This window comes from Oryctolagus cuniculus, chromosome 11, assembly GCF_964237555.1.
Source record: "Oryctolagus cuniculus chromosome 11, mOryCun1.1, whole genome shotgun sequence".
NCBI classification, from domain to species: domain Eukaryota; kingdom Metazoa; phylum Chordata; class Mammalia; order Lagomorpha; family Leporidae; genus Oryctolagus; species Oryctolagus cuniculus.
The window spans coordinates 122,388,133-122,416,023 of record NC_091442.1 but is presented as its reverse complement, the minus strand read 5'-3'; the positions used below and the strand labels follow the sequence as shown (position 1 = coordinate 122,416,023).

At 67.7% G+C, this 27,891-nt stretch overlaps 1 protein-coding gene across 2 annotated transcripts in view; it reads right to left on the bottom strand.

Moving 5' to 3' along the window:
- Window positions 1–7,146: 7,146 nt before the first annotated feature.
- Window positions 7,147–27,891, bottom strand: part of TAFA5 (TAFA chemokine like family member 5) — a 125,725-nt gene continuing 104,980 nt past the window's right edge. For both annotated transcript variants that reach the window (XM_070051544.1, XM_070051545.1), the window contains exons 3-4: window positions 22,814–22,941; window positions 7,147–8,795 (exon numbers count right to left, since the gene is read on the bottom strand). In XM_070051544.1, the coding sequence (XP_069907645.1) occupies window positions 8,787–8,795; window positions 22,814–22,941 (137 nt within the window). In that variant the 3' untranslated portion in view covers window positions 7,147–8,786. The remainder of the gene's footprint in view (window positions 8,796–22,813; window positions 22,942–27,891) is intronic.

Genomic DNA, 27,891 nt, shown 5'->3' with positions numbered 1-27,891 from the left:
GAAGTGGACAGACACCCTGGTGGCCTTCTTCCTTTGCTGGGGTCTCTGGTCCCGCCCCCAGCTCGGCCCCCTGACCCCTGTACCTACTCAGAATGGTGCCTCGCTGCCCCCTCCCCCGCCCGGAATCCCTTTGCCAGGCTGGGCTCTTCACCCTGGCCCTGGGCGGCTACACCCCATGGAGGCTGACGCCCGGCCAAGGACTTGCAGGGCGCTGTCTGCTTCCTGCCTCCTGCCCAGTGCCCCCGGCCCACGGCTGCCCCGGCAGCCCCAAGCTGTTTCGTCCCTCTGGGCAGTGGGACACACCCACCCCAGCAGAGAAGTCCCAGGGGCCACCCCAGGAGCACTGCCCGCCCCACGTCTGCCTCGCCCCTGCCCTCGCTCTCAGCCACTGTCAGCTCCTCTGCCTTCCTCCCGCGTGCCCAGCTGCTTGGCCACGCGGACGCTGTCGGAGGCCGCCTCTGGCCGGGCGGCCGTGGTCTTGTCCCCGGCCGCCAGCTCTCGGAAGCCAGCCCTCCTCCGCATCGGCCGGTCCCTGTGCAAGGTGCAGCGAGGGCCTGGCTGTGCCACGGCCCCCTCCACGGCTTCCCGCGAGCCTCTCCTCCCCTCCTGAACCCCAGCTCTCACCACGGCCCCCTCCACGGCCTCCCGCGAGCCTCTCCTCCCGTCCTGAACCCCAGCTCCCGCGGGCCTCTCCTCCCCTCCTGAACCCCAGCTCCCGCGAGCCCACCCTCTCTGTCCCCTCCTTCGGCATCCCCTCGAGCCAGCCTCGCCGGGAGAGCACGCTCCCCTGCTGTGCTTCTGTGCGAGTATCTTCACCACGCGTGCTGCTCCACGTCCACGAGATGGTGGTGGGCGGCACGCGGCTGGCGTGGCCTCTGCTGCTGTCAGGGGCATCACCAAGGTGCCCTCCAATGGTCGGCTGGTCGGGCAGGGGCCGGTGCTGGTGGCCTTGGCTGATGTGGCTGGCGTGGCTGGGCGTCCTCCCTGTGGTCCTCCACCCTCCATCCTCCTTGGGGCCGCTCGGGTTGCTTTGCAAGGAAGTCCAGTTGACCAGCACAGGAAAAGGGCTCCCAGCTGGGGCTGGACCAGGCCGATGGTCAGAGCTGGAAACCCAGCGCAGGCCCCCGTGACCCGAGTACGCGGAGCCAGCCCCCGCTGCCTCCCAGGGTCGGGGGGAGGCCGGGTGGGAAGCAGCTCCCAGAACCTGGCAGGTGCTTGGATGTGGGAGGGGCCTTAGCTGTGGTGCCTCACGCCCGTCCCCACCCCTAACTGTGACGTGGATTCTGCCGCACCCGAACACGGCCGTGTCACCAGACAGGCAACCCGGCAAGCCCCCCCCCCCAACCTTGCACAGTCGCACTTTGTGGGCTACAGGTGGGGGAGTGAGGACCCCACAGGGACCCCCTCAGGACAGACCGGCTCCTGGGCTCCAGGCTCAGAGTGCATCTGAGGCCGGGCCACACGCATGGCCTCCGTCAGGAGTGAGCCCTGGGCTCTGGGCGCCCTGGCCCCCCCCCCCCCCCCGCCGTTCTGTCCACCTGGCCCTCGGCCTGGCTTGGGTCTCTGCAGGTGGAAGGGACGTCTTGTCTTTGTGTCCCTCTCCTCATTCCGTGCAGTCAGGGGCGGCTGCACAGAGCCCAGGAGGCGGTGCCTCCGTCCCTTCTCGTCCCAGCCACGTCATGGGGGCTGCGTCCAGCCCCCATGGAGAGGAGGTCGGCACAGGCACGGACGCGCTGCCTCAGAGTCACGGTGGGGACTGCACAATCCACCCGCGGGGCCTTGGCTGGGGACACGTTGGCCATGGGGGCAGACGTGGGGGCCACGCCGTCAGCCACACAACTCGGGCCGGTCTCAGAACACCAGGAGGGGAGGGAGCTGGGCACGGCTCCGAGTCTGTCCCCACGAGTCCCAGGAGTGGACATTCGACGCTAAAATCCCCCTCCTTGCCACTGGGCGAGACACTGCGTGGAAGTGGGCGGCGACCCCCGAGCCTCAGGGGCTCTGACATGACCGGTTCCCCTCCCCGCATCCAGGCAGGGCGGCTCCAGGCCCTCTGTGCGCAGGGGGCTTCAGGCCGCGCCTGAGCGGGGACAGTGGGGAAAGAAAAATCGAAACAGAACAGGAGGAGCGGGGTGGCCTGATGGCTGCGAGCCCCTGTCCCAGGCTCAGGGTCACAGCCGCTGCCTTGGTCCAGCAGCCCCGAGCCAGGCCACAGGCCCCGGGAGGGGGACCAGGCCGGGCAGGACGCCAGCAGATGACTGGTCCCCTTATGGGGGGCGCTGGGAGCCCCAGACTGCACCGGTGCTGATGAGCTCCAGGAAGGACATGGGGTCACACTCGGGCATGCACGTGGCAGACACACGCGGCACATGGCTCCCTCGGTCCCACAGCCACGTCATGGCTGATTGGAGAGCAGCCATTGCCGTGAGCAGAGCCGGGAGAGCAGGATTCTGCCGACCCCTGCACCCGTGTGGCGCCTGCGGCCCCAGGACACACTGTGCCCGCACCCGCACTGCCGGCCGGGCAGGGGTCCCTGGAGTAGCAGAGAGCGGGCAGAGCCGGACCCACCCCGTCCACGGCGCCCAGCAGGGCACCCACCAACCAGTGAGCGGGAGCCCTTGACCCTCCAAGGTGTTGGCCTGCAGCAAAGCCTGGAGGCTCCTGGGCCCGAGCTGGGTCCCCCCTCACTTGCGGCCCCTGAGTGGGGTTCCTGTGGGGTAGGGGCTGCCAGGGCAGGGGACTGGGCCCTGGAGCTGCAGAGAAAGGTAAGGCGGACCCCAGAGCAGCCCGCTCAGGTTGCTGCCCCTGAGGGATTCCAGTGGAAGGTGAAGACCGCGGGCAGAAGGACCCAGCGGCCTACGTGGGCATTCAGAGGGCTCCTCATTCCCACAGGCCAGTGTCTCCCCTCCCCGAGTGACGAGGGGCCCCAGGTGACAAGAGATTACGGTGGTGGTGCTGGGCGGGGGTCCGGCTGCCCCCCCACATGCAGCCACGCCGCCCCCTCCTCACTGGCATGGGGGTCTGAGGGCCAGGCCCAGGGCTACACTGATGTCCCCGAGGCAGGGGGCTGCTCCGGCCCCAGGGAGACCCCAGGAGGGACACGCAGCAGGGCTCCCACAGCTGCCCTTAGCCCAGGGGACAGGGAGGGAGCCTGGCACGGAGCCGCCGGTCTCTGCGGCCCACGTGAGGGTGAAATCGGTTACGTTGTAGGCACTGACAACCTGACCGCATGGACCACGCCAGCGCATCCGTCCCACCTGCCGTGAATGATGGCATGGCCAGGAGCAGAGGAGACCCTGGAGGGGCAGGACTGGAGCTGGGGAGGGGCCGGGGCTGGTGGCGGAGAGAAGACTCCGTCCCCGGGAGCCCTCCACCTGCGGCCGCCCGTGGACCAAGTGCGCTGTGGCGTGGAGGTGGCCAGGGGTCCCCAGCCCTCAGCGCCTGCCACTCACCCCGTGCCTGCTCTCCGTCCCCGGCCCTGCCACTGCTCACGGAAGCACCTGCGGTCTTTGCCGAGTTTGGGGTGCACTGCCCCGTTCCCGCGTCCTGTGGGCTCACCTGTGACGTCCTTCCTGGCCGCGAGTTCCACGTCCGCCGCCATCCTCCTCGCCGCTTCTGCAGGCGCCGGCTATGCTCTCGCTCCCTCCTGAGCCTCTGGGGTGGGGCTGGATGGCGGCCTGGATCTCGCCAGCGTCTTCCCACCGCCAGTGGCCCAGAAGGAAGCCCAGCTGGGCAGAGGGGCCAGGTCCCCACAGGTCCAGCACGGCCACCGCGACAGGGGCTGCCCAGCCCCCCTCCAGCACAGTGGTGTCCGAGCCCGGTCCACGGAGCTGGGCCTTACAGGAAGAGGCCAGGGACACTTAGGACTCAGCCCGACTCCTTAGGGAGCCCGTGGATGGGCAGGGACGCACAGGATCACCCAGATGGGGTCCCACACAACCCCCGCATGGCCAGAGTACGATCTGATCGGGACAGGGACACCAGGGACAGGGGGAGGTAGGGGGAGGAGCACGGGGAACACTGCGGGGGAGGGCACAGAGGGGACCTGCTCTGGGACCAGCCCTGACCCCCAAAACCTCCCCCAGTGACCGTGGTGTCGGCGAGGAGCCCTGTGCAGCAGGTGCGCGGGGCTGGCGCAGCCCGGCCACCACGGGCAGGCACCGTCCGGGGCTGGGAGGAGCCGGCACGGCAGCTGCAGATGCTGGGCCCTGGGAGCCTGCACCGCTGCTCAGTCACGGCGAGGAGTGAGCCAGGCGGGCAGAGGCCAGAAAGGGGGCGGGTGGGTGCCCGGCCGTCCTGTGCGCCCGGCTCTAGCCCCAGCCTGCTCTAGCCCCCAGGAGAAGCCCTGGCTCCTGCCAAGACCCTCGCCAGCTCTGCCCCTCCCACCGGACAGTTTCTCTCTGGGAGGGGCTGACCAAGGCCCTGAAGGCAGCGGGGTTCCAGGGACCCCTGGGGGAGTCGGGGGTGGGGGCCGGCGGCTGTGGGGCCTCTGTCCCTGGTTGCTGCCTGGTGACCCCCGAGCCCCTCTGCAGGTCCTGTCCATGGGCCTTGGCCTGTGGGGGCCCAGCACCCACACACCAGTGAGACCAGTAGAGGCTGGCACTCACCTTGGGCCAGGACAGGTGGGGCCCACCGGGACCCTGGGTCCCCACACCCAGCCAGGGCGGTGTCCGGTGCAGCTACTGCCTGCGGGCCCCCGGCACTCAGCACCAGGTTGGCCGCGCAGTCACCTCCCGGTGCCCCGGCGACATCACCGTGGCACCCACAGCACCCGGCAGGGAGGGCGGGCAGTGCTGGCTGAGGGCAGTGCCCGGGGGTGTCAGCCCAGAGGCCCCATCTCAGCTGCCTCAGAATCTGGGGGTGACCCTGGCCTCTTGGAGGCCAGAGCTTCTCTGGGGCCCGACATGCTCAGCATAAGGGTGTCGGTTAAAGCGGCCACACACACGCACACGTGCAGGAGCTGCACACACACACACACACACACACACGTGCTCTGAGCCAGGCCCTCTGCCTGCTGCTGTGCCTGGTGCTGGGCCCCCAGCACCCACCGGGGCCGCCTGCCGGCTGCGTGCTCTCACCCAGGCACCCTCCCAGGACACAGCCCTGCACACAGGGACGACCCTGTCCAGGGCCCCTCAGGGAGCGACGGTGACACCAGGATGCACAGTGCCCGCCTCAGGCTGGGAGCTTCCACAGCTGACGTGCATGGCCTCTGCAGGTGCAGCCATGGCCGGCCTGGCAAGTGCTCCCGCTGCCTCCAGTGGGGGAGGCCCAGGGAGGGGACTGGCCCCCGTCACCACCTGCGCAGGGCACCTACTCCTGCCCGGAGGCTGGGACAGGGCCCCGTGGGGGGTGCACCTGCTCCTGCCCGGAGGCTGGGACAGGGCCCCGTGGTGGGGGTGCACCTGCTCCTGCCCGGAGGCTGGGACAGGGCCCTGTGGGGGGGTGCACCTGCTCCTGCCCGGAGGCTGGGACAGGGCCCTGTGGGGGGGTGCACCTGCTCCTGCCTGGAGGCTGGGACAGGGCCCCGTGGGGGGTGTCCTGCTCCTTCCTGGAGGCTGGGACAGGGCCCCATGGGGGGTGCACCTGCTCCTGCCTGGAGGCTGGGACAGGGCCCTGTGGGGGGGTGCACCTGCTCCTGCCCGGAGGCTGGGACAGGGCCCTGTGGGGGGTGTCCTGCTCCTGCCCGGAGGCTGGGACAGGGCCCTGTGGGGGGTGTCCTGCTCCTGCCCGGAGGCTGGGACAGGGCCCCGTGGGGGGTGCACCTGCTCCTGCCAAGAGGTTGCTGTCATTCCCACAGCAGTGGGGTGGACCCTGCACTCTGTGGGTCTGGGAGGGGCCCTTCCCAGCCTCCACGAGTCCTGACTGCCCCCCCCCAACACTGTGCGAGAAGATGGTGGACGCCCGGATCCACGTGGCAGGCGGTAGACCCAGGTCCTCCAGGTCACAGGACAGGGCGCGGCACCCTGCACCCGGAGCCACAGGGGCCGCTGGCTCCCTCCATCCGTGGAGCAGGGGCTGCGTTCCCCAGGCCCCCCGCTCGGCAGCCACAGGCGCTTCCTGGGGGACGGAGCCCCGGCAGCCACGCTGGAGACCCGCGCTCGCTCCTCAGTGGTCTGCCCCTGGGGACGGGGCCGACGGTCGCCCCTGCACCCGGCTCCTGGCTGGCGGGGCTGACCACCGGGGTGCCTCCGTGGAAGGGGCCCTTTGCGGCGTGGGTGCCAGTGGCTGCTACTGCTCCACGCCTCCCGGCACGATATCTGGGTCTTGTCTGTCGGCCTGGACAGCGCCCAGTGTCCACCAGCCTGCCTGGGACTGCTGCTTTCGGGAAGATTTATCTGGGTTATTGGAGAGGCAGAGCTGCAGAGACAGGTCTTCCAATGCTGTTCACTCCCCAGATGGCTGCGACGGCTGAGGCTGGGCCAGGTGGAAGCCAGGAGCCTCTTCCAGGTCTCCCACGCGGGCGCAGGGGCCCAAGCATGTGGACGGTCTTCTGCTGCTTTCCCAGGTGCATCAGCAGGGAGCTGGATCGGAAGTGGAGCAGCCGGGAATGGAACCCATGCCCACGTTGCAGGTGGTGGCATTACGACGCCAGACCCGGGGCTGTTTCTTTATGGGGGCAGCTGGAAGAGGAGGGGCAGGGCCCCCGGGCAGGCAGCTGTCGGGGCTGGAGTTGGCTCCAGGCAGCAGGGGTGCCGGGACCCGAGCAGGTTGCTCTGGGGAGGGGTGGTGCAGACCGGGCTCTCCTGGGCCGCTCTGGGTCCTGGGGACGGTGGGGCTCCTGTGGCGCGGGGGCGTGCACACACTGGTCAGCCACTGGCCGGCTCTGGACTTTCCCAGGGGCAGAGAAGCACCTCAAGGGGCAGCACGTGGCCCGCCCCAGGGCGCCGGCTGTGTGTGACGCGCAGCCCTAGCTCTCCCTGCTACCTGCTCGGGCCGGGTGGAGGCCATGCTGGCATCCGGGGAAGTGCAGACTTGGCACCGTCCAGGCGAGGCCGTGGGGACAGCAGGCCCCGTGCTCGCCTGGGAGGGGGCACACCTGGGGGTCTGCCCTGAGCGGGCCCCTCCCCGCCTGCTGGCCCCCAGTCGCGCCGGCCACAGCCCCTCTCCCAGCACACTGGGGCCAGGGAATGACACCATGCTTATCAAAGGAGTTTCTCTTTATTTCCATAATTTAGCTGATTCAACACAAAATTGTATACTGTAAAACAAGAAAAAAAAATAACGCCGTAACATCCTGCATCTCCCGGTCTCTGCCCCCGCAGGGGTCTACACGGCCCTCTCCCAGGCGGCGGGGGCGGGGAGGCTCGGAGTGGGGTCTCGGGGACCCCCAGTCCTGCAGAGCAGGCCCCTCCTCTGCCAGGAAAGACCCACGTCCACGCCCACCTCCGCGGCCAGCATCCAGACGGCCCTAAGCTGAGGCGGGCGCACAGTCCTTGGGGACACAGGAGAGGGTCGGAAGCAGCCAGGTGCTCCTTCCTAGCGAGTCTACACTGGCCAATCGGCTTCTACATACTTAGTTATTTGTTTGTTTGTTTGTTTTTTAGCTTTTTTCAGTTTTAGTAGCATGGGAAGACGGAATACTTGGGTTAATTGGACGCCCAGGTGGTTGCCTTGGGCGGGAACTCAGGTGCGTCTGGGGACGGTGGACATCCGGCCCCTCACCGGTCAGCGCTCCCCGCACCTGCTCTGGGCAGGGACGTGGCCCCCAGCCCGCTGCCTGCACCTGCGGCTGCGGCGGGGATGCAGGGGCTTCCGGGAACCGGGGCTATGACCCCGCCCCCTGGTCCCCGCAGGGCCACAGGGGTCAGGACAGGGCCGGTGGAGCCCGCCGCAAGGGGCGGGGCCGGAGCAGGACACGCAGCCCCCGGAGCACGCGGGCCGCCTGGTCCTCGTGCAGCAGGATTCTCTGCACACACACACACCCTGTAAAAACTGTTAAATATATAACTTTCGGCTTTGCAAAATACATTTAATGATCTCTTTCCAACGCGAGTGACTTTAGTTTCTTTAATTCGCTTTCCGGAGCTAAATGGTGCATCGGCGACACAGCGGTTATGGGAGACCCGGCATGCGCGTGGCGGGTACTGGATTAGCCGGCAGTCAGACACGGAGCTGAGCTGGAGGCGGGCTCAGCCGGTGAGCACACGGGGGGCTTCGGAGGGGCCCGGGCCGCGTGGGGGCGGGGCGGTGCTGGGGTGCGTGCCCAGGTCCGGGGACCCCCGCCCGCTGCCCCGTGGCCTCCGGCCGGCCGCGCCGCCATCCTCGCGGGCCGGGGTCTGCGCCCCGCCCGCGCCCCCCGCCACACCGGGGCTGGACCGCAGGGTGCGTCCCTGTCCTCACAGCTTCTGCTCTTTGGTCTATCGAGTATACTGTAAGTATAAGAAAATAAAAGATTCAGAGTCTGCGGCGCGGGGCGGGCCCCGGCGCTGCGCCTGGCTCCGGCCGGCGGCTTCCTCCCGGGCCGGTGCTGGGCCGGGTGCTGCTCCCCCTCCTGAGCCGGTGCCCGGCCTGGTCCTCCTCCTCCTCCTCCTGGGCGAGCCCCGGGCTCCGTGCTCCTCCTCCTGGGCCCCCCGGGCCGCCGGCTCCACCGACTCGTATTGCTGGTGCCCTGCGCTGCCCCCACCTGTGTGTCCGAGGCCGCCGGCCGGGGTCAGCAGCGCAGGCTGGCGCTCCCGGTGCGGTGCCCCTGGGTGAGGCTGTCCTCGCGGCTGCAGGGCTGCGCTGGGCCAGGCGCGGGCTCCCCTGGGCGCCCCGGCCGCTCCCGAGGCCGTCGGGGCTGTCTGTCAGGACACCTGGGGAGCAGAGAGCACAGAGCCTTAGCTTCCTGTGGCGCCCCCACCCCGCTGTGGGGGTGGACGCGTCCCCTGTGCCCTGCTCCTGACCCCCGGGGCTCTGTCCCTGAAGCTGCACCCAGACTGCACCCCATCCCTGCGCCCACCTGTTTGCCCTGTCTGTCTGGTGTGGTGCCGTGTGCACACAGCCCTCGGCTGCAGCCCCAGCTCTGCCACTCCTGGCGGGGGGACCCGGGCCTGGGACGCCCTCGTTCCACAGCACCCGAGCCAGCAGGACCGGCCAGGGCCCTGGCCAGGCCTGGGTTCACAGAGGTCAGCCCCGTGTCCAGGGCTCCACAGATTGGATTCTATGACTGTGGAGGGAAAAGGCCCAGGAGGAGGGTGTGTCTCCGCTGAGCACGCACGGACCCCTCCTCGTCGCTGGTCCTGGCCGGAGCCGGGGAAGAGCCGGGCAGGCGAGGGCGTGAATCAGGTGCCAAGACGCCTCGGCCACTCCCCAGCTTGGGAGCTGCCTCGGCACCCCTCCTCTCCTCACCCCCCACCCAGTGCAGGCCCCTCCCAGCCTCCCCACCTCTGCGACAGGTCCCGAGGGCGTGCCCGTGCCCTGGGCAGGCCAGGCCCACAGCGCTGTGGCCCAGATGCTCCCCCACTGGGCTGGCGGTACTGCCTCCCCCTGGAAGCCTGCCGGGCCTTCTCTCCTTTGGCTCAGAGGCAAGTCCCATTCCCGCCACAGGAGGGAGCCACTGCTCCCCACGGGGCTCCTGCAGCCGGGGCTTTGTGTCCTGGGCCCTAACCAAGCACCACACCCGGGCTTGTCCCTTGGCTCTGGGGCAGGGGCAGGAACAGGGCTCTGGGCCAGGCTGGTTGCTCCTGCAGAACCTGTGCCAGGCTGCCCCGAGCTCCTGGCCGAGCCTGGCGCCTCCTGGCTTAGAGTCTCATCCCCCCACCCTCCCCTATACCCCCGTGTGGCTGTCCCTCTGTGTCCCCAAGAGGACACCTGTCCTGGACCGAGGACCCCCCAAATCCTCAGATGCTCCCGTTTCACAATCCGTGACCTGGCCACACCGCAAAGACCCTCTCCCCACAGACACCCCCACCCCCACTGCAGGGCCCCGCTATGGTGCCTTGAAGCCCCCCGAACAGCCCTGCTGTCCTGAGTCCCCTCCCGGCCCAGCCACATCCACACGAGGGCCACTGAGAGCACTCGGGCCCGCGAAGGGTTAAGGAAGGAGTATCGGTTCTTCTACCTACAAAACTGGATTCTTATGAAACATCGGAAAACATATGAAGGCATAAAACCCAAATCCGCCCACATTTCCAGCTCCAGAGGTAAATATTTTGAAAGCGACGGCGTGTTTTCTTCCCACCTTGTAGCAAGGCACAGATCTGAGACGCGGCTGGAGCCGACGCTCTCCCGTGCCGTGCGTGGCTGAGTCAGCAACGAGACATCACAGCCCCGCGGGGGCAGCTGGAGACGCTGCACCCTGGCCGGCGCTGAGGCTCGGGTCCCAACAGCCAGGGAACGGTGACAGCCCAGCCTGAGATCTGCTTCGAGTTTGGGACGCACACAGGGAGAGCAGTGGTCCCCCAGGGGTCCGTCTCTCCATGGTCACTCCAGCCTGTGCACCTGCTTAGCCTCTCCCGCCCGTTTCCGGGAGAACGGCCACTCAGGAGAGCCACCCCCTGCAGCCATGCACGGGCACCTGCTGAGAACTCTCACCTGGCCGCGAGAGCACGTGGGGCAGCACAGACAGCACGGCCTGAGCGGAGAGCCCGACCGCCGCGGAGGACCGCTGTGGCCCCGCCCCTGAGACGCAGCCACCTGGCTCCCCGGCCAGCTTGGGCCAAGGCCAGGTCTGACTCATCTGCCGCCCACTGCAGACGCAGCTCCGAGCTCAGACGCTCGACCAGCTGACGGAGCCCTGAGGTCCCACCACCCGCCACACAGAGGGGGCTGGGCACCAGCTTCTGTCCAGGAAGACCCTCTGCCTGGGGACCCGAGTCCCCCGAGGACACGCACCAGTGTCCAGCACGTGGGGACAGGCAGGGGTGGGGCAGGGAGGCCCCGCAGGAAGTGAAGGTGCTCCCCACGCCTGGGGGTCACCCTGGCACGGTGCACCTGTGGCTGTGACACGCTCTGAGCACCTGCTGCGTGTGCAGCTCCGAGCTCCATCACTGCCCCGGGTGCTCCGGTTACAGCTGCCGGTCGCTGGGCACCAGCGAGAGCACTGACAGTTCTGGTATCTCTCACAAGCAAAGCAGCCCCATCCCCTGAGCCCCCAGCCCTGAAGGACCTGCAGTGGCCGGGCCGTCCCCTCCCCTGGGAACGGCCCGCATCACCGGGCGCGGGCGCTGGTGTGAGTCTGTGCCCTGGGCTGGCACCTGGCCCACCATAACTGGGCCCTGGCTGAAGCAGCTCAGAGGCCAGGCGGCCGCACCTGCCGCTCAGGGGAGAGAAGCAGCAGGGGGCTGTGTCGGCAGGGAGACGGCGCTCTCCCCCGTGGGGGCTGCTCTCCAGCTCTCGGGGCGGGGGGAGGGGTTCTGCCAGTGACCCCCCTCGGCCCGCAGAGTGAAGCTGCCCCAGGGCCACATCCCTGCACCTGCCCTTGTCACAGGTGCTTGGGGCGGCGGGGTGTGGGTCTCCTGCTCGGCCTCCCCAGCAAGCAGAGCCACTGTCCGGTCTGGTTAACAAAACCTGTCTCACCCAGGTCTGCCTGCGGGTGGATGCACCTGGGGCTCCTGGCTGGGGCGCACCTGGGGTTCCTGGCTGGGGCGCACATGGGGCTCCTGGCTGGGGCACACCTGGGGTTCCTGGCTGGGGTGCACCTGGGGCTCCTGGCTGGGGTGGGGTGCACCTGGAGTTCCTGGCTGGGGTGCACCTGGGGTTCCTGGCTGGGGTGCACCTGGGGCTCCTGGCTGGGGCACACCTGGGGTTCCTGGCTGGGGTGCACCTGGGGTTCCTGGCTGGGGTGGGGTGCACCTGGGGTTCCTGGCTGGGGTGCACCTGGGGCTCCTGGCTGGGGTGCCCTGGGGCTCCTGGCTGGGGCACACCTGGGGCTCCTGGCTGGGGCGCACCTGGGGCTCCTGCCTGGGGCACACCTGGGGCTCCTGGCTGGGGTGCACCTGGGACTCCTGGCTGGGGCGCACCTGGGGTTCCTGGCTGGGGCACACCTGGGGCTCCTGGCTGGGGTGCACCTGGGGCTCCTGGCTGGGTTGTATCTGGGGCTCCTGGCTGGGGTGCACCTGGGGCTCCTGGCTGGGGCACACCTGGGGCTCCTGGCTGGGGTGCACCTGGGGCTCCTGGCTGGAGTGCACCTGGGGTTCCTGGCTGGGGTGCACCTGGGATTCCTGGCTGGGGTGCACCTGGGGCTCCTGGCTGGGGTGCACCTGGGGCTCCTGCCTGGGGCTCCCTGGGGCTGCAGGGAATTCTGCTGTGGTTGGGGTGGCTGTGTGTGTCCGTGGAGGCCGTGGTCACAGAGCTGTGCACCCAAGGCTGCCGCACTTCCCAGTGACAGCTGGACCTCAGTGGGGACGCCCCACAGACACTGGGGGCTCCCTGCTCCTGCCGTGGACCGGGAGCCGCTGCCTGGGCTTCCCCGAGGGTGCCCAGCACAACCTCCTGAGCAGCACCGCCCTCCTCGCCCGCGGGCCCCTGGCTGGGCTCCCTGGCTTGGGGAATAGTCAGGCTGGCCAAGCGGCCCAGCAGAGCTGACCAGCATTGGCACGGCCCCTGCCTCGTGGCTTGTCCTCTCCGTGCCTCCTTGAAGCTCCTGTGGCTTGGCCAGCACAACCCGAGCCATGTGCAGCCGTTCCTGGCCCTGATGACCACGGTGTGTGGCTGGATCCACAGACATGTCCCCCCTCTCGTCCACGGGCGAGGCTCTGACGGGCAGCTCTGCAAGTCCACCACGGGCCTGAGCCCCAGGGCGGCAAAGCTCCAGTCACTTCCTAGGCTACCCTGACTTCCTGCGTCCACGCCAGGGCCACAGGGCCACTGGGGAGTGGTGTGCTCACATCTGCGTGGTCTAGTCGGTGCAGTGGGGGAGAAGGGTGCATTGTGCCACCAAGCTGGCTTGCAGCTGTGGCCACTGCTGGTCACCAGGGAGTCCCACGTGGCCACCAGGAAGGCTCGGGGCACTCGGACCTCACTGTACACAGAGGCGTCTGCAGCAGCTGCATTGAGAGGCAACCACATCCCACTCAGTCCCCGTGGCAGGAGTGGCATCCGTGCACCCTGCACAGCCACGGGGCTGGGCCACTCCACCACCGTCACTGCAGGTACAGTCACACACAGTAACTCACGAGCCCAATGCACAGACGGGCTGAGGTGTGGGCCAGGCAGGGGGGACCTGCACCCTCTCCGCTGCCCCGTCCCTGTGGCCACGGCCCCTGCCACGTCAGTTGTGCATCTGTGACAAAGCCTTGGGCACTTGAGATGGAGTTACGCCGAGATAAACGGACGGCCGTTCTGTGAGGCACCAGGACTTCTGCGGGAACTTGAGGGAATGTTCCGGGTCTCTGAACGCGCGTTTTTGAAACAGCCACTCCCAGGGCGCGAAGCCACTCCTGCACCTGCCCGGCCACACGCGACTCCGTTCACCTGCCCTGTCTCTGCGCGTCTCAGCGGAGGCTTTGTGCCTGACCTGACCGCAGGTCTCCCGCACTGGAGCCGTCGCCAGGAACTTTCTAGAAGCCCGCCCTTATTCACAGAGCTCCTGCCTCTTTCGCATCGCGTTCTCACTCCAGCCAGGTCACTGCCTCGGCTCTGCTCGGGGCTGACTCCTCCTCGGCCGCCCGCACACCCCGGGGAGCGCCCGCCGGTCCCTGCTCTGGGCAGCTGGGGTCCGTGTCGCTGCACAAGGCCAGCACCTGGGCCACGGCTTCTGTGGCAACTACCTATGCCTCTGTGGCCGTGGCCAGGGCCAGGCACGGCTGCCTTCCGCAGAGCTTCCCCCACGAGCACAGGTGGAGGGCCGGGGGTGGCCTACTCCTGAGGGAGACCACGAGCGTCTGTGTCCACGATCACATCCCGTCGGGTGAGCGTTTCGGCAGAAGCACCTGCTGAACCCTCCTGGTGCAGGGGTGACCACAGGCCCTGACTCCGCCCCCACGGAAAGGGCGGGGCCTGTGCTGGAGGAGATGCTGGCTCTGGTTCCGGATGGGGGGACGCCAGACGCCCAGCAACCCCACTCCACCCTCCGGGTCAGCCTGAGGCCTCCATCTCCCACGCTCACCTTCGGGGGGGCCGCGGGCTCCTTCTCAGACAGGACTGCGGGGTCACCTCACACGGGGCAGGAGACGGGGCCCCGGGGACAGGGCTGCCCCAGCTGTTGCAGCCCCCGGCTCGCAGCTGCCTGCCCAAAGCCCAGGGCGCCCGGCTGGACAAGCAGTGGCCGACAGCGCTGGCTGCACCTGGAACCTGAAGCCACCTGGAGGCCTCTCCCTGCTGCCCGCATCAGGGTCTCGCTGCCGGGAGATGCAGGGGGATTCTCCTCCCTCTCCAGTGTCAGATGCACGGGACCCCGCACGCCAGCACCGACCTCACCCCTGCACATGACTTCAGGCCTATACACAACCCCCCATCCCAGCACCAACTCCGCACCCCAGCACCAACCTCACCCCAGCACTGACCCCTCACCCTAGTTCCAACTTCACCTCTGCACCATCCTCACCTGTGCCCATGACCCCTCACCTCAGCACCTCACCCCTGCATCGACCTCACCCCAGCATTGTCCTCACCCCTGCACTGACCCCTCACCCCAGCCCTGACCTAACCTCAGCAATGACTTCACCCCTGCACCAACCTCACCCCAGCATTGACCTCACCCCTGCACCAACCTAACCCCCAGCATTGACCTCACCCCTGTACTGACCCCTCACCCCAGCACTGGCCTCACCCCTGCACTGACCTCACCCCAGCACTGACCCCTCACCCCAGCACCGGCCTCATCCCTGCACCGACCTCACCTCAGCATTGACCTCACCCCTGCACCGACCCCTCACCCCAGCACCAGCCTCACCCCAGCACCAGCCTCACCCCAGCACTGACCCCTCACCCCCGTGCGTGACTTTGCTTGAACGCAGCCATAAGTTTCATGTCAGTCTTATCAGCTAATTATAAGAAAGTCCCGGTTTCTAAGGTTACTGCTTTGGTAGAGCTTTAAATAAATACAGTGTATCACCACTAGAAAACAGGCTGGCGCAGTTCTTCTCTCAGCGAGGCTAATTCACGACCTTGGTTTTCGGGTATTTTTGCAGATTTCCAAAATGACACCGACTTGGAAGCAGCCCGTGAGGAGCCGCAGTTGCAGCACGGAGCTGCAAACGGCCTCGCGGCTTTGTTCGCGGCAACCCCCACGCCTGCGTTCTCACCCAGGTCCCTGGACCTCAGCCAGGCCTGCGGGTTGCGTAGGCTTCCGGCAGAAACTGTGACTGGATCTGCATAAGGCTACGCTCACCAACCTCATCAGTCCAGGAGGGGTGCGGCCGTGGCCCCCTGGCTGCACTCGGGGCGGTGGTCCACGTGACCAATCGGTGCACAACTTCATGTGTCCCAACGCCACTGTCGTGTTGGCGCTGCGTTACCCTTGCAGCTGACACGCGTGTCCTACGAGGAGGTGCACGTGTGCCTGTTCTGAACCCCGGGTTCTTCAGCCTCTGCGTTGTCCCCGACGTGACAGCTCTGTCCCGCACACGGGCACACACGGCAGGTGCATTCTCGGCAGCGGTGCGGGTGAAACCTGCTCTCGCTTCCTCCAGGGGGAGCCTGTCTACCCAGCACTGCCGCTGGTCTCCCCGGGGACTGCTGTCTACCCAGCACTGCCGCTGGTCTCCCCGGGGACTGCTGTCTACCCAGCACTGCCGCTGGTCTCCCCGGGGACTGCTGTCTACCCAGCACTGCCGCTGGTCTCCCCGGGGACTGCTGTCTACCCAGCACTGTCGCTGGTCTCCCCGGGGACTGCTGTCTACCCAGCACTGCCGCTGGTCTCCCCGGGGACTGCTGTTGCCTGGTCCCTTGGGTCCCACGCAGAGACGTGAGGGGACACTGCCCCCCACCCCGCCTCTCCCCACGGCCTGTTAAGCCCAGGTGGTGATCACACAACTATGTCCCATGATTCACACGGCAATATTGATAACGGTGCTGTAACCACGGCAACAGGAACGCTGCCACCCGGCTCCTGCACTAGACGGGGTCGGCAGTGCCCATCCGCTGCCTCCCACGTGACCTTCCTGCCTCTCTGTGCCTGGCTTGAGCAAGCCTCACGCCCTCCAGGCCTGCACCTCCAGGGCTGTCTGATTTCCCCTTGGTCCAAGGGCGACTCGGGACAGCACCGCGTCCACCAGGTGCTCTGCGGCGCTGGCCCGGGTGTCTGTCGGTGCCGGGGCTCCTGCCCTCCTGTGTCCCCCGGGGGCTTTCGCACAGGCTCCCGCGGTTCCGTAGGCGAGAAGCTGCTGCCGTGCCACGTGCAGCCCACACTTTCCGCCGGATCTCGTCCCTGCCCCGGCGGGAGTGACGCCCGCCCTCCCCACCGCGCTCAGCTCCTCTCTGGGGACCTTGGCTTGGCTTCCCTGTGCGTGAGCTCCAGACGTTTTAAAGATTTACTTGAAAGTCAGAGTTACACAGAGAATCTTACGCTGGTTCACTCCCCAAATGGCCGCAACAGCCGGGACTGGGCCAGGCTGAAGCCAGGAGCCAGGAGCTTCTTCCGGGTCTCCCACGCGGGTGCAGGGATCCAAGGACTTGGGCCATCTTCTACCGCTTTCCCAGGCATAGCAGAGAGCTGGATCGGAAGTGGAGCAGCCGGGACTCGAACCAGCGCCCACATGAGATGCCGGCACTGTAGGTGGCAGCTACACCCGCTGCGCCACAGCGTCGGCCCCATAGTCCCCTGGTTCTTAGCAGGTCCTGGGCCACCACGTGGACTTCCCGCAGCTCCTGACACCGCGGCCCTCCCCATGTGCCCTGAATGTAGGCCTCCTCTTGGCGTCCGCGCCTCTGGTCCCAACCGGCAGAGGCGCTGTGGTGGCCGCGGCTCCTCTCGGGGCTGCGTCTGCCCTGGGTTCCTGGACGGTGCTCCTCATCTCCCGGCTGCTGGCTGCCTGTGGCCTGGATGTGTTTCAGGCAGGCTGTGGCAGTGTGGGCGTGGTCTCGGCCTCCAGTCGTGGTGGGGGCCACAGCCTGGTCCCCTGCTCGGCCCCCGCACGTGGTGCCTGGCTGGTGGGGCTTCCTGGGACGTCTCACCCGCGTCCTGGGGTTCAAGCTCCCAGGGAGACTGGAGGCTCCCAGGGCCCAAGGGGCACAGCCCCCTCGTGCCCCAGGCGAGGGCCTCTCCCACTCTCCCCCTGCACTAGGGCTGAGCCCAGACCTCTGCCACAGCTCTCATGGCTCGGCTCTGGGTCCGAGGGGAGGGCTGGGCCTGAGCAGTGGTCCCAGGCTCCATGGAGATGAAGGCAGGGACAGTGTTGAGTCAAGGTCTTCACCCTGGAGCCTCATCCGTCACCCGCCCACCTGTCCTTGGGGAATCTGTAGCCACAGGAGCCGGAGCCACCAGAAGCCAGGCCACAGCAACGCAGCTGGGAGCCGGGCGCCCACAGCCAGGGGTCCCTGGAGGAGGCTGGGGTCTGAGTCGCCCCAGAGCATTCTGGACATTTTCTCAAAAACCTGGACGGTCAGCCCCTCCTCTCGCGAAGGAGATCCAGGCTCAGGGACACCGGCCGGCCCCCACACGCTCCCCTGTGCGGAGCAGGGACGCCGCTCGCCGAGACGAGCAGGCCTGTCGGCTCTGACCAGGAGGCACGGCTTGCACTGGGAGCGGCCCCAGGCAGCACTCACGGCTGGGCAGGCTCAGGCAGCTGTGGCCACCTACGGAGCCCCAGGGACAGACGTGCAGGGTGGACGCAGTGGGGCAGCAGGCGCTGTCCAGGGAGCTGAGGCCGGAGTTTCATTGGGAACTGACACTCAGAGATTTCAACGGCAACACAAAAGGCTCCTGTCTCGTGTTTAGGATGTACCTCCAACCCACGTCCACGGCAAACACGTCTCACTCCCCCTGCGGCACGCAGAAGCCGCCTGCAGGGGGCAGCTGAGGCACCTCCATCACTCTGGCACTGACCCTGGCCCTGAACCCATCTGACATACACTTCCGGGGGTCATCCACGCTGCTGGTCCCCCACGCCGGCCTCACTGGGTTCCTGCCACACCCACGCACTGCCCCCCGCCCACTGCCTTCCCCAAGTCCCCACTGCTTGTCCTGAGCACATTTAAAGTGATTCGAGGGGCAGCTACCCGAGGGGAAGTCGGGGTTAGAAGAGTGACAGGTGCATGGCGTGGCCGTGGAGACAGCACGGGCTCGGACAGACCCCCTGGGCCGTTTCTGCTGAGGGAAGGACGCACAGCCCTGCCTCCGGGGCCTCGCTGTGACGTAGGCGGTGCCTGTTTCATTGACGGCATCCATCAAAATGGACCATCAGCAGCTCCTGTGGTGGTGGGTGGTGGTCGGCCGGGGGGCAGGCGGGGGGCTCAGGGCCAGCTGGTGCTGCTCCTATGGACAACTGGGGGGCAGGCAGGGGGCTCAGGGCCAGCTGGTGCTGCTCCTATGGACGGCCGGGGGGGCTCAGGGCCAGCTGGCGCAGGCTGGGTCCATGCTGGCCGAGCACCCGTCCCCACTCCAGCTCCTCCTAACCCCAGGTGGCTCCGACCTCGGGGCAATGTCAGGTGCAGAGCAGACCCACCGGGCTCCGAGTGCCCAGCCGGCGGCGCTCTGGCCTTTCTCCCCACTGGGTTCCGGGATGCTCCTCCGGGGAGGCCGTCCCGCCTCCTCTGAGCACAGGTGCCTCCTCCTCCACGCAGCACCCTTTCCTCAGGGGTCGGATGGCAGCCTCCACGCTGTGGCCCTGGCGGCCAGAGGCGGAGCTGGGGCTGACCTGCTCCTGCAGCTGTCTCCTGCCTCCGTCTCTCCCAGCAGGGGCTTCCCCCGTGGCCAGCTCAGGGGATGCCCAGGGACAGGTCGGGGCTGGCCCAGACGGTTTTTGGGACTCGGAGACTCAAATGTCACAGAGGGAGGAAGCAGTGCGGCTGGGACAGCGCCGGGGACAGCCTGCTCCTCCCCGCTCCTGGGTGCGTGGCCCAGGCACAGCGGCAGCCCTGGGAGCCACAGGGACGCCACCGCCGGGGCAGCCCCTCAGGAGAGAGGAGGGGGCCGGCAGCTGTCCTACTGGGGCCCAGAATCGGTTTTCCCTTAGTGGACCGCAGAGGGGACGATGATGGAGGCCCCTGCCGGGCAGTGCATCCTGGGGTCCTCGAGTCCACGCTGGGAGCAGCGCTGTGGCTTCTGGGTCACAGGACACTGCTGCCCGGGCCAGGAACATGAGCTTGGATCATGTGCCCTGGGTGGGGGGCGACGGTCAGATGGTGGAGGAGGGCGACAGTCAGATGGTAGAGGAGGGCGACGGTCAGATGGTGGAGGGAGGGCGCTGGTCAGATGGTGGAGGAGGGCGACGGTCAGATGGTGGAGGAGAGCGACGGTCAGATGGTGGAGGGAGGGCGCCGGTCAGATGGTGGAGGAGGGCGACGGTCAGATGGTGGAGGAGGGCGACGGTCAGATGGTGGAGGCAGGGCGACGGTCAGATGGTGGAGGAGGGCGACGGTCAGATGGTGGAGGGAGGGCGACGGTCAGATGGTGGAGGGAGGGCGCCGGTCAGATGGTGGAGGCAGGGCAGGCCTCTGCTTCAGCAAGGCATGCCCCAGTGTGGCACGTGGGGCGGGTCTGGTGTGGGGATGCTCTCTGCTGACCTGTGGCCAGCGGGGCCCAGCCAAGTTCCCCTCCCGGGGCTTGTCCACTCGCCGAGACACTGGAGCTTGGCGGATGGTGATGGCAGGCCTGTGTGCAGACTCCAGGCTGACGGGAGGGGGTCCGGCCCGAAGCCCCCGGCCACATCCGTGCAGGGTCCAGGGCCCTCGCTCCTCCTGGTTTTCCTGGGCGATCGTCACTTCTCAGTCCTGAGCGCTCCGAGGCCCCCGCCCGCCCCCTTCCGGGGCCCCGGCCCCCCCCAGCCCCCGAGAGTCCTGAGCGCTTCCCTTCCGGCTTCCTGGGACCCCTGGGCTGGCCCTCCCGCACGCTGGGTGGTCCTGTGTGGGGCTGAGAGCCGGACTGCGACCCCGGCCTGTTTGCCCCGAGGTGCAGGATTCTTCCCACGGCAGCGGCTGAGGCTCTGGGGCAGCAGCCGTCTCCCGGGACGTCCACCCCGAGCTGGGGACACGCGGGAGGCGTCCCCTGGGTAATTTCTTCTACGTTTTCCCCTGTGTTTCTGCCTCTTGTGCTTTCCTACTGAGCTGATAAACTCATTGTCGTTCCCCCCATTTCTGATTTCTTTTAAAAACACCTGTTCTCCGGTTTTCTTCAAGTCGCAAGCGTTCCGGCGGGCTTTTTGCAAGCTCTGCCGACAGGTAAACGCAGACACACAAGAAGACGAGAGGCCACACCGCTCCTCTAAGAGCCCCCCGTGCAGGGGTGCAGGGCCTCGGGGCCCAGGGCGCCCCAGCTCGGGCCTCACACAGCAAGCACACCTGCGGCCTCCCCTCCAGGACCCCCCCGGATGCCCGAGCTGCGGAAGGCACAGAACCCTGACTAGCGCTGAGCTGTGACTGTGACCACGTGCGGTTGACAAACCAGGCCAGGGGCCTCAGAGCCACGCCAGGAAGGAGGCAGAGCTGCGGCAGCCAGGTGCTGGGCTCCCAGCCCGGTGTGCCCGGCCTCTCTGGTAGCCCCACCTCCTGCACTGGGTTCTCGGGCAGGATCAGCGGGAGTCGCTGAGCCGGGGATGAGACGGGGGAGGCCGACCCACTCTGCTCACAGCCCTGGGGGAGCACCTGGGGGGACTTGGGAGAGACTTGTGGGGGATTTGGGGGGACTTGGAAGGGACTGGGGAGACTTGGGGGAGTGGGAAGAACTTGGTGGGACGGGAGGATTTGGGGGGACTTGGAGGGATCCTGGGGGACTTGGGGGGATTTGGGAGGGACTGGGGGGCTGGGGGGATTTGGGAGGGACTGGGGGGCTGGGGGGACTTGGGCCATAGATGGGCACCTTGCTCTTTCCGTGGAGGGCTGCTCTGGGGCAGGGTCCCGGGCAGTTTTCCTGGCCTCTCAGCAGGCTGGTCTGGCCCCACCAGGCCGTCAGAATCCCCACATGAAGAGAGCCGGTGGCTCGAGCCCACCTCCGGCGAGGGTGCCTTCCCTGGGACGGCTTCCCACCCACTCACGTCTGACGTCTCACACAGACAAGTGCGGGCCTGCACGACGCCTGGACAGGGCCAGCCGGGCACTGGGACGGGGCCACCTGTGTGTCTCTGGTGCCGAAATTCCCCAAGGGGGCCCTGGTCTGAGTAGCCGGGTGGGGGTGTCGGGGAAAGGCAGCCGCTCCGGCCTTGGGCAGCGCCTGCCAGGTCAGCTCACCTGGGGGAGGCCGACACCAGCCCAGAAGGCAGCGCCCAGACCATGCGCCCGCCACAGAGCCCGCCACAGAGCCCCTGGGGCAGCTTCTCTCCGCGGCCCCACTCGGCACAGCTGGTCTACACCGGCTCAGAGCACCCCGATTCCAATGCCTCTCACCCGTGTCCTGTGAGCGTCCTGTGTTCCCTGGGACGCGGGGGGCAGGTGACACTGTCCCTGGACCCCCCCCCCTTCCTCTGTCCAGGTGCTGAGCCCGAGCCGCTCAGTCCATTTTACGACCCACTAATGGGGCGGCGACCTGCACTCGCGTGAACGCCCGCGTCAGCACGGCCGGGCAGCATCCAGTCCCAGCCTCCACCGCGGGCCCCGGTGAGGGAGGGGCTGCAGGGCCCCCGAGGCCCAGTGCCTGCTCCTGCCGTCGGCGGGGGGCCCAGCGGGGGTGTGGGGGCAGGAAGCGGGCTCTGCTCTGGGAACCTGGCCCTGGGACGGAATGAGCAGACGTGGCCGCCAATCTCAGCCCAGCTCAGCCGGAGAAGTAACTGACGGTGAATCGCAAGGACCGGGCCGGGAGCGCCGAGCCGCCTACTGGAGCCGGGGTCATCGGCTCCCGTCCCGCGGTGTTGGCTTCAAGAGCTCAGCCAGCCTTCGAGGAGAGTTTTGAAAATGGGGCACGCGGGCCAGGGACTCCCCTGGGAACGGTACCCGTGGAGCCCCCGAGACGCCCAGGCCAGGGACCCCTGCCCTGCCTCTGGGCAGCAACAGGGGTCTTCCCCTGTGGCTGAGCCCCGAGCTCCCATAGCAGGGGTGCAGGGGTGCCATGGACGGGCAGAGCCAGACCCTCGGGCTCCTGAGCTGGGCGCACAAGGCCTCGGGCCACACGGGGCCACCGTGGGAGTCGGGCCGAGGCAGCAGATTCCAAGCCGCCACCCCAGCTTCGCTGGCCACGGCGGCCACGAGCGGTCACTCCAGCCCCAGCGCACAGGGCAGGGTGCGCAGTGACTCAGCAAGGGTCCTGGGAGACACGCAGGGGACAGCCCCAGCGAGGCTTCAGGTGCTACACTGAGGGGCGTGGCCGGCCAGCCCCCAGCCCCACGCTGTGGCCTCCAGCTCCAGGCGTGGGCACCTGTGCCATGCCCACGCAGGCCCGGAGCTGGCCAGGCTGCGCCACGAGACACTCACCTCCCGGGGACTCTGCTCGCAAGCTTCCTGCCTGCAAGGGTGCAGGTGTGGGGCCCAGCGGCTTCCGGAACGGGGAGCCACAGCCTGTCCTGCCCTGGCCGGGAGGTGCCAGAGCTTCCGGGCAGCAGGGGGCTTCCGGGCCAGCAGAGCCTCCCTTCCCCCACCCACCCCACCCCGCTGTCACCCCCACCCCCCTTCAGAAGCCTCCCAGCCGCAGCAGGTGGCGCCTCCCCCACACCCCCTCCCGACAGGGGTCTGCGTCCACCCCGTGTGACCCTGTGATGGGGGAGAGGGCGAGGCGGGGAGGAGGCAGCGGCTGGGGCCCTCTCTGCCTGGGAGCCCCCATCACAGCATCCACTGCCCCCCGCCCAGGGCAGGGAGGGGCACGCACCGTGGTCGTCTTGACGCGGCCGCCGGGCTGCGTGCACGTCCAGCCGGAGCGGTTGATGAGCAGGTCACAGCCCTCGCCCTCCAGGCAGGGCAGCATGTCACACCACTGCTTGGTCTTGATGATCCGAGCTGCGGGAGAGAGGAGTGGGCGTCAGCGTGCGCTCCCCCAGCCCACCCTGCACCCCAGGCTGGCAGGGGAGGAGAGGAGAGAGGAGAAGGTGTCAGCGTGCGCTCCCCCAGCCCACCCTGCACCAGGCCGGCACTCCCCCAGCCCACCCTGTGCCAGGCTGGCAGGGGAGGAGAGGAGAGAGGAGTGGGCGTCAGCGTGCATTCCCCCAGCCCACCCGCGCCAGGCCGGCACTCCCCCAGCCCACCCTGCGCCAGGCTGGCAGGGGAGGAGAGGAGAGAGGAGTGGGCCTCAGCCCTGCACTCCCCCAGCCCACCCCGTGTCAGCGTGCACTCCCCCAGCCCACCCTGCGCCAGGCCGGCACTCCCCCAGCCCACCCTGCGCCAGGCTGGCAGGGGAGGAGAGGAGGAGAAGGTGTCAGCGTGCGCTCCCCCAGCCCACCCTGCGCCAGGCTGGCAGGGGAGGAGAGGAGAGAGGAGTGGGCCTCAGCCTTGCACTCCCCCCCAGCCCACCCCACCCTGCGCCCCAGGCCGGCCCTGCAATGCCAGCCCTGCCTCTCCCTGGTCTCCTCTCTCAGCCCAAGGTGCTGGAAACCTCGCCACAGCGCAGCCTCCGGGGGCGATGGCCTCGCTGTCCTGTTGGGGAGGAGCTCTGTGGGGCCCAGGGTCAGCGCTGGGGTCTGCGCCGGCCTCACAGCGGCTCCCCAGCCTTCCAGGAGGGGCTGCGGGGGCTCTGCCACCCCCACCCATTGGCTCTGGTGACGGGAAAGCTGGAGGAGAGTTCTTGGACTCTGGCAAATGCGAACGTAAACCCCATTCCACAAACATGCGCTTACACACGCATGCACACATGTGCACACATGTGCACACACACACACACACACACCTCGCAGCCCCAGAAATCCCATTTGCAACACCAGGGGAGAGACCTGGACGGATTACGAATGCGCTGTGGCGAGGGGAGGGGGGTCTCTCGCTTTAGTCACAGGGGCGGGAGGGGAAGAGGATTTAAGATGGAGGAGGGGCATGGACCCTGCCCTGAGACATCTGTGGTGTCGGCCCGCCCCCTGCACGCTCACACACAGGTCACACATGTACACCCACGTGCTTTCCCATGTACACACATGCACACCCCATGTGTGTACTCACACACATGGTGCACGTACACATGCATTCCCAGATAACACATGCACACACCCCATGCACATACGTGTGCACACTCCCATGTGCATACATGCACACCCCATGTGCACACCCACACACAGCCCCATGTATACACACGCATTCCCATAAAACACATATGCACACACATACACCCCACGTGCACACCCACATGCAGACCCTTGTACACACACAGGCACACCCAGGCTGGCCACTCTGCGGGTCTGCCTGGCATCTGGCGCTGGGTTTGCTGGGCAGCCGCGTCCGGGGCCCTGGGCCGGCACGGAGCACACACCGCCTTTGTCTGCCTTGCCCAGCCCTGCGCACTTCCTGCGGGAGTTGGGGGGGCACAGGGAGGGGCGGAACCCGGGCACAAAGGGGCTTTTCATGCCCCCACCTCTCAACTCTGTTCTGCCCGGGCGCAGGCTGGGAAGGCCCCTCCTCCGTCCCCGATGCCTCCACGGCTCCCAGGGTGGGGAACAACCTCCCCTGGCACTGCCCTGGCTTCCCGAGGGGCGCGGGGGACGGCGGCTGACAAGGCACACGTGGGCAGTCAGGGCGTGCCGTGGGCTGAGGCAGAGGACAGGTGTGCACGCGCGCACACACACACACGTGCACACACACACGCAGGTGCTTCACTGCCTGGCCAGGAGGGCCTCGCCGACATCCACCCTCTGTGGACAGATGGATGGACAGAATCCACACAGCGTGCTACACCTGCTGCAGGTGTGGCCTGGAGGACCAGGAGGGACACACACGTCGAGGAGTGCCGCCCCGGCCGTGGCTCCTGGCAGGGCTCGAGCTGGGGACAGAGCTGCGTCCAGGCCTCTTCTGACGGTCGCTCCAGGTCCCAGACACCGGGGTCACCCACTTGGGAGTGAGAAAAGCAGCACCTGCAGTGTCAGGGCCCCGGGCGCACGACCTCTGACCTCCACCAGCAGGGCCATGGGCGCATCCCACTGCCCCGCTCCCTCAGCCAGACCCTGGGGGACGCTGGGCCTTGCCACAGGGGTGGGCGCTCTCCCGGCTCCAGGTGCCCTGAGAGGCCTCGGGGACCCTGGAGTCCCCAGCGAAGTCCTGATTGAGCACAGAGCCAGGCGCCAGGTGCCTCGGCTCAGACGGCACAGCCCAGCCCTCAGTGCCGGGCTCCCGCCCGCCAGCACCCACCCACCATCCGACTGCAGACACTGGCAGCTGGAGGGCACCTGGCCTTCACCCCGACCTTATTTCATGGGGACCACGGTGACAACAGGACCGGGGGTCTAGCAGAGCCGCATTGCTCCTTCCAAGTCTCCCCAGCACACCTGGGGCAACACTGCAGCCTGGGGGCAGCGCCAGGACACCAGGGTCCTCCCCCCAGCTTGCTCTCAGACCCTGCTTTCAACAGCCACTTAGAACCAGTGTGAGTGCCGGTGTGCTCTGTGTAGTGTGGGCGGGCACCGCACCTGCAGCCTGGGCGTGGGGCAGACACGCGTGTGTGTGTGTGTGTGTGCAGTCACGTACACGGTCATGCACGTGACCCCTCCTCCTGAAAACCCCATCACCACCACTGCCATGACCTTCATCATCCCCACCATCATCACCACTGCTACATCACTTCATCACCATCACCACCATTGCCATCACCGTCACCATCACCATCCCCACCACCATCATCATCCCCACCATCAGAGCCACCACCACCATCCCCACCACCATCCCCACCACCACCACCATCATCCCCACCATCATCATCCCCACCATCACCACCACTACCACCATCCCCACCACCATCCCCACCATCCCCACCACCACCGTCACCATCCCCACCACCATCCCCACCATCCCCACCATCCCCACCACCACCGTCACCATCCCCACCACCACCGTCACCATCCCCACCACCACCACCACCATCCCCACCACCATCCCCACCACCACCACCATCATCCCCACCATCATCATCCCCACCATCACCACCACTACCACCATCCCCACCACCATCCCCACCATCCCCACCACCACCGTCACCATCCCCACCACCATCCCCACCATCCCCACCATCCCCACCACCACCGTCACCATCCCCACCACCACCGTCACCATCCCCACCACCACCATCACCATCCCCACCACCGTCACCACCACCACCATCACCACCACCACCACCATCCCCACCACCATCCCCACCATCCCCACCACCACCGTCACCATCCCCACCACCGTCACCATCCCCACCACCACCATCACCATCCCCACCACCGTCACCACCACCACCATCACCACCACCACCACCATCCCCACCACCATCCCCACCATCCCCACCACCACCGTCACCATCCCCACCACCGTCACCATCCCCACCACCATCCCCACCACCATCACCATCCCCACCACCATCCCCACCACCATCCCCACCACCGTCACCATCCCCACCACCATCCCCACCACCATCACCATCCCCACCACCACCACCATCATCCCCACCACCATCCCCACCATCCCCACCACCGTCACCATCCCCACCACCACCGTCACCATCCCCACCACCGTCACCACCACCACCATCACCACCACCGTCACCATCCCCACCACCGTCACCACCACCACCATCACCACCACCATCACCATCCCCACCACCGTCACCATCCCCACCACCGTCCCCACCACCATCACCATCCCCACCACCGTCACCATCCCCACCACCGTCCCCACCACCATCACCATCCCCACCACCGTCACCATCCCCACCACCGTCACCATCCCCACCACCGTCCCCACCACCATCACCATCCCCACCACCGTCACCATCCCCACCACCGTCCCCACCACCATCACCATCCCCACCACCATCACCATCCCCACCACCGTCACCATCCCCACCACCGTCACCACCACCACCATCACCACCACCGTCACCATCCCCACCACCATCACCATCCCCACCACTGTCACCATCTCCACTATCAGAGCCACCGTCACCATCCCCACCACCAGCACTGCCATCACCGTCACCGTCACCAGCACCAGCAGCTGCCTGGCTCGATCCCTTGCCTGTGCCAGGTATGCAAGCTCCTTTGTTCCCACGGCACAAACTCCCCGGCCTCAGCCCCCCCACCCCCCAGCTCAGGCCAGCCAGCTCACCGGCTCAGGCTACCTGGGCCGTGAGGTGAGGCGCTCATCGGTGCCTCGCGTGAGCCGCGCTACAGCCCACTCCCATTCTAGCCCACGCCCGGCTCTCCCAGGCCCTGCTGGGTGCACCCCAGCTGGCACCTCGCTCGCCCACCCCACACCCCAGGCGCCTGCTGCAGCACCCTGCCCCCCCCCCACTACAGCCCCAGGCCCCTGCTCCTGTCTGGGACGTGACGCCAGGGCAGCCCCTCCCACAGCACGGGTGGGCGGAGGAACAGGCCGGAAGGTGCTCTCAGACCTGCTTCTCAGAGTGCGAATGCGGGCCCAGGTGCTGTGGTGCAGCAGCGGCGGTGCCCTGGGGATGCCTGCCCCTGGGAGGCAGCAGGGGGCGGCCGGAGCACATGGCTCCCCGCCACCCACGTGGGAGACGAGGATGAAATCCTGGGCTCCTGGATTCAGGCTGGCCCAGCCCTGGCTGCTGCGGGCACTTGGGGCAAAACCAGCAGACGCAGCAGGGACAGGGAGGCCTTCAGTCTCCTTGAGCTGAGCTCAATGGGTTCTGCCCCAGGGCCTTTGCCATCAGGAAGCAGGCGCTGCACAGGCCAGCCCTGTGCACCCCAACCTGCACTGTGTGCCCCAGGACCTGGCTCAGAGGTGGATGGCCAGGAGCAGCCCTCCCCC